The sequence below is a fragment of the Nicotiana tomentosiformis genome, chromosome 11, assembly GCF_000390325.3.
Source record: "Nicotiana tomentosiformis chromosome 11, ASM39032v3, whole genome shotgun sequence".
Lineage (NCBI taxonomy): Eukaryota > Viridiplantae > Streptophyta > Magnoliopsida > Solanales > Solanaceae > Nicotiana > Nicotiana tomentosiformis.
The window spans coordinates 9,085,331-9,097,466 of record NC_090822.1 but is presented as its reverse complement, the minus strand read 5'-3'; the positions used below and the strand labels follow the sequence as shown (position 1 = coordinate 9,097,466).

The window sequence follows — 12,136 nt, the reverse complement described above, 5'->3', positions numbered from 1 at the left end:
CTTGAATATTTTCTGGAATCGTTGTATCCCTGGCTGGCTGAAAGCCAATGCCATAATATTGTTAAAACAATCTCTTCTGGTGCAAGCACTGCTCGAAGCCCTTCTCGAGGCTCTTGTGAACTCTGAAGCATCGGGTATCTGGGGTTCTTTTTCTACTAGTATTCTAACTCCTCATTCTTTTGTTCATTTAACTTTTCTACTGGTTAGTGTCCTTAACTCTTGCAATATTAACTATTTTCCTTTCTATTTATCTATGACGTATGTGTTCTATGTGTTGATGTTGTTTAAATTCTATAAGCATGACTCGATTTTCCTATTTTTCATGGATCCCTAATATTGTACTGCTATGATATTATTTTATAATCCCCTGTAATTCCATGTTCTTTATTAGTTGAATTCAGTAGGTTTCAGCACATGTAAGATGCTTTCATTATTGTAATGGATTCTAGCTTTATTACTTTTTTGCTAGAGTAATGTGGTTCTCTACTTTGTCCGGTATGTATATGATTGTATTCCAGACCTTGTTGAGTTCTTCTTGCCAAATATGATAGATCTCTGAGAATGTATCAATTATTTAAAGCATGCTTCCATTTAAGTTCTATTGCATGTTTGGTTTAGAATGGCTTCTAGGGCAAATTGCTATGTTAGTTTCTCTGCCGCCTAGGTAATTGGTATGAATGGTTATGCCTACACGTCTCATTTCCTTTTAAGTGCTCATGAGTGAGGACACTGATGAGGTTTATGGTAAACCATGCCATTAGTTTGTTGCTATGCTGCTTATGGTCATCTTCATGTGAAATTGCATCTCCCTCTAACTATGATTGTTTCGAATAAGGCTCACCCGTTTAACATCCTTTTCTGACATTTTGGTTTATGTCGTGTGCTAAAATTGATTTATGAGAAATTAGTATATGTGTGTGTCTGTCCCGTCAACTCTACAGACTTACATCTTCAGCTTCATAATGTGTAACTATGCTCAGTATGCTATACCTTCCTTTTGTTGAATAATTGTTCAATATGGTGTTAGTTCTTCTATGTCAAACTTGCTATGCCAAAATTGTCTACCCAATTGGTATGCTCAAGCCCTCTTGTTTAACTAATCTTGTTCCTTTAGCTTTTAAGAATTATGACCACAGTTGATAGGCTTTAGGACTACCAATTGGTTATTATGTATGATTTCCCCCGTTAAGCTTGGTATGAGTTTGTGTATGGCCCTGGTTTTATAACTGATACATTCTCACTCTGAAACATGCGGGGTCCTGGGTTTACCGTTCGTGTGAAAGGAGAAGCTTGTTGAAGGCCAAAGTGTTACTGGGTTATATTCTTTTGGGCTTGTTCTGTGTATTGGGCCTATAGCCTTTTAATATATAATATTCACACTTGTATTCATTATTTTGGGGTCTGTAATAATTTGTGAACAAAAAACAGATGGGGAGATTAGTAAAAGAGGGGTAGGGTACTCTAACTCTCACATAAATGGGTAGAAAGCATGCCTATAGGATCTATGTGATTTATTCGCTATTTGCTTCACATATTTAAATTCATGACTAGACATCCTGCCTATAGGAGTCACACACACACATATCACTTAACTGGCCAACACATGCTATTTAGAGTATCTGTTGTACTAGTCTCCACTACTGTATTTTCTTAAATAACACGACTATAGGGAATAACAATGCAATATTCTACTTACCTAGGTTCCATGCCTTTAGGACTTCGAATGATTAATCTATATGTTGCCTCAATTATCATTGTAGTGCTCATGCCTATGAGTTTAATAATCAGCTGCTCATATCGTTTGTATTGCTCATCTAGATAGTAGGCCTATAGGGATATAACTATATAAAATCAATGTCAGTCACCGACTATTAGATATCATGCTTCTAGGACACTATCACATGCCTAACGAACTTGTCTATAAAATCAACGTTGGTAGTTCATGGTTTTGGAGTCCTTTCACTGCCTTTTGTGAACAATCTAGAAATCATGCCTATAGATTTTGTAATCTGCAAATCCGTTGCCTGTATATTGCAAAAATCAGAATCACTTAGAAACCATATCTATAGGACTTATAATGATTTAATCTGTACGTTAGCCTAAAATGCAACATTGTATGTTTGATATTGGAATCATATAGAGCTCATTCCTATAGGACCAAAAGATTCTGCGTCTCAAGTTCGAAACATTCTATTGTTTAATCTGAAAATCAGTTTGCGTGCTTCTCTGTTTATGTGTGGAGGCTAACATGAGCCACTCTTTGCTATTATGTGCAATCCTCTTTGTATTTGAATGCCCTATTAGCTTTATCAATTTTGAACAGCCTAAGTGAGTCCTAGAACCACCCAAATAGAGGTCCAAAGCCTCCTGGACCATAGGCATGGGACGAGTAGTGCACTCATAGGATGCGACTTGGAATTGAATTAGAACGCTTTAGGTAAACAACTTCAACATAGTAATTGAGTAGCAAAAGATGATAGCTTGTGCACGATGAATAATATGAGCAACTCCTATCTAAAAAGAGTTGTGATGTATTATTTATGTTGCACGGGGTGATCCTTTAGGCTAAAAAACTTAGGACCCCTCTTTCCTTTATACGCTTAGTCATTTAACATAGACCAGTGTAGTTGTATCCTTATACACATTAAAGATTAGTACCAATTTCCTTTGTGTTATAATAAAATTCTTTGACTTTTTATATTTATTTGTTTATTTGATCACCTAGCCTAATCCACATAGTTATAAGTTCGTCCAGGACCCACAGTTTTGGACCTCGAAGAGTGCCTAACACCTTTTCTTTAAGGTAATTTGAGCCCTTACCTGATCTTTGGTAGCGTTGACTAGTCGAATAGATTTATTTTCATAATAAGTGTCCTAACGCACCTTAAAACCATTAGGTGGTGACTCTTCTCTTCCCTTAAAAGAGTTATCAGACGTCGAAGCCCGATTTTGCGAGAAAAAGGGACGCGACAGCATGGCGACTATGTTGAGGATTTACACTTAGGCTCTTACCATAATGAACTTGGCTTATGTGGATTACTTTCTTTGTAACATGCACATCCCTTCCCCTACTCACCTTTATTTGTTTAAATCCGCTACGACATGTACGTCCCTTCCCCTACTCACCTTTATTTTTTTAAATCTGCTATGACATGCACATCCCTTCCCCATATTCACCTTTACTTGCTATGACCGCTCTTTTATCTTATCAAAATTGCTATATCATGCCTACTTCCTTACTTACTTTATTACAGTCTTGCATATATTCTATGAACTAAACTGACTTCTTCCTTTTGTCTTTCTTTTCTACGTTTTCCATATTTACTTTGCTATTGTATTTACTGCTTTCACATATTTTATCATGTAAATACTTGGCAACGTGTTATTATCTCTGCATAAGGCATGCTCCGCATCATACTCCACTCGTGTTGATTATCAATATAAAGGTTCTTGATGAGTGTCCACGCTCTTCCAAAATTACCTTTTAAAATCGGAAAGGTTTATTTGAAGTAGACTAGTCGATCAACGGTGCAATCGACGGTCCTAGTGACTTTCCCTCTCAAGTTATCCACTTGGGAGTACCGGTCTAGACCATTCTAGAAACCCTACTCCAACTTAAAATGTACATGCATCATTATCAACCTAGCATGGATTGGAGTGTTATTAACATAACAACCCGCTAAGATAAACCTTGTCCAAAGTCCGACAGGATTTTCGAAATCTCAATGGACACTATCTTATTATGTGCATTTCTTGGAGAAAATGAGCCAATGTGTTGATCATTATTGCATCAATAGTCAATGCTGGAGGGGAAAAAGGGCTAACTTTTGTTTGTTTGCAAAAAATGAGGCACGAAGCCCCCAGGTTCGATATGGTTCAAAACATCCCACCCTTGCTACTCGACTGGTATAAAGACCTTGCACCATGCGACAAGAACCATGTGAGAAGAGTATTGGGTAACCTTCCATCCTTGCTAAGCATTCAGCCAAATAGGTCATTGATTGAGGCCACTACCATCTTATGGGATTGTAAAAGGGTCGTCTTTCGATTTGGCGACATAGAAATGACTCACCTCCTGGAAGAAATAGGAGGCTTCACCAAGTTTCCATGGGATAGTCCAGGATTACTAGTGCCAGAGAATCACCCCCCTCCCCCCCCTCCCCCCCCCACGATTTTCTAAAGATGATGGGTTTCAAGAAAAATAATGAGCTGCTCTGTTTAAAGAAGTCATACATCCTTTTCAAATTTCTTTACGAACAGTATGAGCATAGCAAGTTATATTGTCTTCATCATGATGAACTTGCCATTACTTCCTTTGCCGGGTTTATGTGTTCATCGTCTGCTTCTTGAGGTTATTGATATTTTCAATGAAAGGGGAAGGATCCATACTCGCTTAGCCATGATCTCTAGGACTTTGATGGAAGGCATCGAAGGACAAACTTATACCACCGTTCCTATGATTTTAGCTGAAATATACCGCGCTCTAGATCGAAGCAAGCAGGGATTTGGACACATCGAAGGTTGTAATCTGTTACTACAAGTTTGGCTATTGGAATAGTTTCAGAGAGGAGAATATCGTCAAACGCTTCTGCGACGGACGTTGAATGACCACATAGCTTACCATCACCCAAGGAAAATGCCATTTATCCCAGACAGGTTTGCACAACCTGGAAATACTATAAGTTGGGTGCATTTCTTCAGCACGCTGACAGACGAGCAAGTACTTTGGATGTTCGAGTGGTTTCCTAATAGTGAGTTCATCATCAGGTCAAGAGAGACTACTCATCTGGTACTGATAGGGTTGCGAGGCATCAATCCTTATGCTCCTATAAAGGTAATGAGACAAGCGGGAAAACAACAGGTCATACCTCGGGTTTCTAACATGATCCAATACACGACAGATTTCAAAGGGGACATCATTCCATTCAAGTTCGAGGTGCAACATATGTGGAACCAAAATATCATTGTGGAAAAAGAAACCATTGAGCCAGACAGGTATCATGTTGGTCATGTGTACTTCTATCTAACATGGTTGGTGGATGATATAGCGGGAGACGTCAAGCCAGGAGTCAGTCTGAAAGACAGGATCATAGATGACATTACTGAGGCATAGGTTAAGTATAGAAGGCTGCACAAAAGTATTTTCGAGTCTGAAGCTAAACACTTGGAACAACACAAAGTGAATATGGAAGCAATAAAAGAATGGAAAGAAATTTCCACTAAGTCAACAAAGAGGTTGGAATACTTGGAACAAGGATTGATGGAGCTTGAAGAAAAGACGAGGAAGAGACTCTCTGATTGTCCAAGAACGAAAGGTAGTGTAGGAGGGCATCTTGCAAAGGCTTACTTACTGTTGGATATGCGCGATCTTGGGAACCTGATTGATCGAGTCAAAAGAGCCAAGCACGGGGAAGGTCCTTTAGGGACCATGTGGACTAGGAAATGATATTCTTTACTGCTTTCTAGCTTAGCTTTAGATTTCGATTGTAATAAGGCTAAATTCCATTATCAACTTTATTATTAATGTTGATTTTGTAAAGGTTTGGCTCATTTTTTGCCTTAATGAAATGACGCAATTATTGGAATCAATTTATCCAAGTCTATGTGTTGCTTAGGACTACCTCAGGCATAATGAGGTCCCCCCAAATTAGGACGCGAATTATTGCATGACTTTGCAAAACATGTTTTAATACCGCAAGCATTCTTTCAATATGTCTTACTAACTTGGCTACCTTTTGTTTTGTTTTTCTTTTCTTTTGATTATTCCCATCCACAAGGTTGGTTTGTGCATACTGGCATCGTCAGCATATCACACTAGATCCAGAGGTCCTCCACCAAGCGATCCCAAAGGCAAAAAAAAAGAGAAGATGGGTGATTTGAGTGGTATCAGAAAAGACAATGCTATCGTGGCAGAAAACGTTGAAACCTCGGATAGTCGAAGTATTCCGGCGCAGAATGAATTGGATTTACGTGTGGAGAAAAAAATCTTGAAACTACAAGGCGAACTTGAGTAGGTCCGAAACCTGGCAAACCTTTCCCTCACTCTCAATGTCCCCGACATTAACCAGCAAAATCCGACTACCTAGAACCAGACACTACCACAAAACACACAAAACCAAAATCCACCACCAAATCCTCCTACACCACACTAGTATCCCACACATCCTCAGAACCTTAATCCTCCGCCAGTACCAACTCCTCAACAACACCCTCATCATCAAGCTCAATACCCACAAACCACAACTTATCACACTCCCCATAATGCACCACAACCTACTCCTGATCCCCAAAACTAAAACAATGACCACCAAAGTAATCCGATATATGTGGAAATTTTACCACATACTCCGCAACAAGCCTTATACATACCCGAATCGACCGAAAAATACCTCCTCATTAAGAACATGGCGGAGGAACTCAAGACGCTCACTGGCAGAGTTCAGAATATTGAAGTTAGTAAAGGAGTTGAAGGTCTAAACTATGAAGACCAATGTATTCAGCCGGATGTGGAACTGCCGAATGGTTACAAACCTCCCAAGTTAGAAATGTTCGATTGGACTGGTGATCCGAAAGTGCATCTGAGAACATATTGTAACAAACTTGTAGGAGTGGGCAAGAATGAACAAATATGTATGGAGTTCTTCATGCAAAGCCTCACAGGAGATGCTTTGTCTAGGTACATCAGTCAAGACCCGAAGAAGTGGTTTAGTTGTGGTAAGCATGGCATAAGACTTCATGGACAGATTCAGATTCAACACGGAAAATGTGCCAGACAATTTCTACATTCAAAACCTCAAGAAGAAGACAACAAAAACCGTCCGCGAGTATGCTACTTGTTGGAGATCAGAAGCCGCAAAAGTAAGGCCACCACTTGAAGAAAAACAAATGAATAAGTTCTTCGTCAGAGCTCAAGACCCGCAATATTATGAAAGCTTAATGGTTATTGAAAATCACAAATTTTCTGACATCATCAAGCTAGGAGAAATAATAGAAAAATGAATTTAGAGTGGGATGGTAACCAGCTTCGAGGCATTGTAGCCTACGAACAAAGCTTTGAAGTCGGGAGGTATTTCAAAAAAAAAAAGTAGGTATTATAATGGTAGCCCAGGGTCCCAAGTCTCCTCTCACATACCAAACACCTCCACCTACATAACCCTCACCCCTAAGATACCAACAACTTACTACCACCTATCATGCCTATAATACGCAACCAGCATATTATCGCTCTCCACCACCCGCCTGCCAAAAATACCAAAACCACGACCAAATTTTGACTGAAGACAACCTAGACAATATACCCAAATTGCGAAACCCATAGACTAACTGTAAGAGAGGCTGAAGGCTACTGGTTACATCACTCCCATTCCTGCCGTTGCTATGGATAATGCTTCCCAGTGGATCATCCCCAACAAGACATGTGCCTATCATTCAGGCATGAAGGGTCATACCATTGGTGAGTGCCGCACGTTAAAAAATAAAATTCACACATTGATCGACACTAAGGTCATACAAGCAAAAAAAGTTTCACCAAATGTTCGTAACAATCTTCTCCAGGATCATAGAGGTGAGGGAGTGAATGTGATATAGACAGATAAAGAATGGGACTCGGAGGGTTCAATAGGACTCATTCGAGAGGGAGATACTCCTAAAACGTCCCTAGTCACCCCCACGCCGGTTGTGGTCCGAATCCAGGTGCCGTTTGAAGTTGATGTATCTACATCCTTCACCGTGATGGTAGCTCCCACGCCATCCTACCAGTCTGATGCCATCCCATAGAACTATGTTGTGGAAGCAAGGAGAAAAGGAAAAGCAAAAATAGAGGAAATAGGGGCAGCACAAGGTATGACTAGAACTGGCCGAGTTTACACACCTGAGAACCTGGGAGGAACAAGCAAGGAAACTGCATCTAAGCTACCTATTGTCGAGACTGGCAATGATGATCTTTGGAGGAAGGTTCAAGCAAGAGAGTACTCTGTTGTTGACCACTTGAAAAAAAAACCCGCTCAGATATCCATCTTGTCGCTACTGCAAAACTCAGACACAAACAGGAATGCTTTGATTAAGGTGTTGAGTGAAGCTTATGTACCCACCAACATCACTAGTGGAGAGATGGCTAACATGGTCGGATAGGTATTGGAGAGTCATAGAATCACCTTTCATGAAGTTGAATTACCACCAGAAGGTTTGAGTCACAACAGGGCACTACACATCACAATGCGATTCGAGGATAAGTTCATCGCCAAGGTCATGATAGATGGGGGTCCAAGTCTCAACATATGCCCACTTACTACTCTGAAGAGATTAGGGAAAGGCGTGCATGAGATATGGATGGGAAGCATGAATTTTAAATCGTTTGATGGATCTTAGAGAGCTACCATTGGAGAGATCAACCTCAGCCTACAGATAGGCCCGACTTGGTTTGATGTCGAGTTTCAGGTGCTGGATATATATGCTACTTACAACCTATTATTAGGACGACCACAGATATATGTTGCTAGTGCAGTGGCTTCAACCCTGCATCAGGCTGTGAAATTTGAGTGAAATCATCAGGAAGTGATTATTCATGGAGATAGAAGTAACCCCATCTACACCAATCAGACTGTTCCAGTCATCGGAAATAGAAAGAAGTTGGGTAGAGAAGCATACCATTGCATTGAATGAGTCAACGCAATTGAAAAGGACCGATGGTGGAGCAACAAGATAGAAAGCATACTTCTATGGATAGGGTATGAACCCATCAAGGGTCTCGGCAAAAATCTCTAAAGGATCACCAAACCCGAACAACAACAACATCATGGCACGACTTTTGGACTCGGATATGAATACACATGGCAGGAGTACCAGGATTGGTCACCGCCATGGCGTGGTCCTTGTTATCTGCTGGAACAACCGATACCACCTCAACACCAGACATTCCATCAAGCTAACATGATGTGGGGATCCGAGGAAGATGAAGTTTTAGCGGGCATGAGTAAGCTGTTTCTAGACGAATATGATATGGACTACAATGCAATAGTTAAGGAGGAGGAGGAGGAGGAGGAAGACCTTACTATTCAGACCGTGGAGAAAGGAGCTGTTCTCAAAAACTGGACTGCTACACCATCCCAGGCCCGTCGAGTTCTTGGGTAGCCTGGCAAATTAGCATGAATTACTTTTAAAAAAATAGTTTTGAGCATTTGATACATTTTTCAGTATTTTGTTTTTGAAATAATTGTTCAAGTCATCGAGTCGTACTTGTTGACGTTTTAAGATTTTATTAATGCATTACTGCTTTTCGTATTTATTATTATTCTTTACATTTTCTTTTGCAACATTATTTTTACTTATACCGATGAACCTACGACTGTGACATGTAATGAGACAACGCGATATAAGGATAGTGATTCAGAGGATCTGGAAGATGATATAATACCTGAGGAAATCATCAGAGAAGTGGAAAACTTTGAAAACAAACCAAAGTCTAATTTGGAGGAAACTGAGACCGTTAACTTAGGGAATTTCGAAACGGTCAAGGAAACACGTCTAAGCATTCATCTATCACCATCAGAGAAGGAAAGGTACATCATATTCCTAAAAGAATATGAAGATATATTTGTATGGCCCTACGATGATATGACTGGTTTGAGCACATCTATAGTGGCTCACAAGCTATCCACTAATCACATGTGTCCACCGGTAAAGCAGAAGCTCAGAAAGTTCAAGACGAATATGAGTTTGAAGATAAAGAGGAGGTCACTAAGAAAATCAAAGCCAAGGTTCTTAGAGTGGTCGAATACCCGACTCGGTTGGCCAACACTATGTCAGTTCCGAAGAAAGATGAGAAAATTAGAGTATGTGTTGATTACCGAGATCTAAACAGAGCAAGTCCCAAAGATCATTTCCCGTTGCCCAATATACACATACTAATTGAAAACTGTGCCAAGCATGAACCGTTACAAAATGATGTCGTTTGGTTTGAAGAACGCTGGAGCTACCTACATGAGAGCCATGACAACCATCTTCCACGACATGATACACAAAGAAATATAGGTGTACATGGATGATGTTATCATCAAATCTAAAAGGAGTTCAGATCATATAGCAGACTTGAAGAAGTTTTTCGACCGGCTTTGAAAATACAATTTGAAGTTGAATCCTGCAAAATGTGCCTTCGGAGTCCCTGCGGGAAAATTGTTAGAATTCATCGTCAGTCGCCGAGGGATTGAGTTGGAACTATCAAAGGTAAAAGCTATCCAAGACCTACCACCTCCGAAGAATAAGAAAGATGTGATGAGGTTTTTAGGGCGTCTCAATTACATCAGCCGCTTCATAGCAGAGTCAGCTATGACATGTGAGCCAATTTTTAGGATGCTAAGGAAAGATGCTGCAACAAGTTGGACTGATGAATGACAGAAAGCCTTCGACAAAATCAAGGAGTATTTATCTAAATCACCTGTTTTGGTCCCACCAGAACCAGGAAGGCCTCTGCTGCTTTATTTGTCCGTATTGGATGGAGCTTTTGGTTGTGTTTTGGGATAACATGATGAAACTAGAAGAAAGGAGTAGGCGATATATTATCTGAGCAAGAAATTCACGCCTTACGAAGCCCAACACTCTTTGTTGTAATGCACCTGCTGTGCTCTGACGTGGATAGCTCAGAAATTGAGGCATTATTTTTGTGTATACACTACATATCTCATATCAAGGATGTATCCGCTAAAAAACATATTTTAGAAACCCATGCCTACGGGTAAGTTAGCAAAGTGGAAAATACTGTTGAACAAGTTTGACATCATCTATGTAACTCATAAGGCAGCCAAAGGGCAAGCATTGGCAGATCATCTGGCAGAAAATCCCGTAGAAGGAAAATACGAACCATTGAAAACGTATTTTCCCGATGATGAGGTATCATTTGTAGTAGAAGATATCACCGAGACATATGATGGTTGGATAATGTTCTTCGATGAAGTAGCAAACTTCAAAGGAGTGGGTATCGGGGCTGTCTTAGTATCAGAAGCCGGCCAACACTATCCGGTATCTGCAAAACTCAGGTTTCCATGCACCAACAATATGGCTGAATATGAGGCTTGCATCTTGGGGCTCAGGTTGGCCATTGACATAAACGTTCAGGAGCTGCCGGTAATCGGAGATTCAGATCTTTTGGTGAATCAGGTTCTAGGAGAATGGGCTATGAAGAACACCACAATATTACCATATCTGCACTGTATACAAGAGTTGATCAAGAGGTTCACAAAGATAGAGTTCAAGCACGTTCCAAGGATTCAGAACGATTTTGCAGATGTGTTAGCCACTTTATCTTCTATGATACAACACCCAGACAAGAATTTCATTGATCCTATCCCAATAGGGATTCATAAACAGCCCGCTTATGGTGATGATGTTGAAAAAAAGATTGACGGAGATCCATGGTTCCACGACGTCAAGAAGTATCTAGAAAGGGGAGAATACCCAGAGACTGCTACCCATACTCAGAAGCGCACGCTTCGAAGATTAGCCAACCATTTCTTTCAAAGAGGGAGAATTCTATATAGAAGGACTCCTGACCTGGGGTTACTATGATGTGTCGATGCCAAGGAGGCATCCAGATTGCTCGAGGAAATACATAGCAGAAGTTGCGGACCGCACATGAATGGTTTCACCTTAGCCAAGAAAATATTAAGAGCATGGTATTTTTGGATGACTATGGAAACAGACTTCGTCAAGTATGTTCAGAAGTGTCATCAATGCTAGATACATGCTGACATGATACGAGTACCATCCAATGAACTCAACCAACACGTTCGCCCTCGCCTTTCTCCGCTTGGGGAATGGATGTCATCAGCCCAATCGAACCCGCTGATTCAAATAGGCATAGGTTCATTCTGGTGGCCATAGACTACTTCACAAAATGGGTTGAAGCTGCATATTATAAAGCTGTAACTAAGAAGGTTGTAGGGGATTTTGTTAAGGACCGCATTGTTTGTCGATTTGGAGTACTAGAGTCAATCATTACTGATAATGCCGCCAATCTCAATAGCGATTTGATGAAGGCCATATGTGAAACATTCAAGATCAAGCATAAGAACTCCACATCATACAGGTCATAAATGAATGGAACCGTAGAAGCCGCCAAAAAGAACATCAAGAAGATATTGAG

The 12,136-nt window shown here is 40.3% G+C and overlaps 1 protein-coding gene across 1 annotated transcript; it reads left to right on the top strand.

Moving 5' to 3' along the window:
• The first annotated feature begins 11,049 nt into the window (after positions 1-11,049).
• Positions 11,050-11,559, top strand: LOC138901026 (uncharacterized). Its single transcript, XM_070188752.1, has one exon. The coding sequence runs from the start codon at positions 11,050-11,052 to the stop codon at positions 11,557-11,559; it is 510 nt and encodes a 169-aa protein (XP_070044853.1).
• Positions 11,560-12,136: the final 577 nt, after the last annotated feature.

Bases quoted from the DNA above. Each gene is read 5' to 3' on its own strand.
- LOC138901026 (XM_070188752.1), top strand. From the start codon at position 11,050: ATGGCTGAATATGAGGCTTGCATCTTGGGGCTCAGGTTGGCCATTGAC.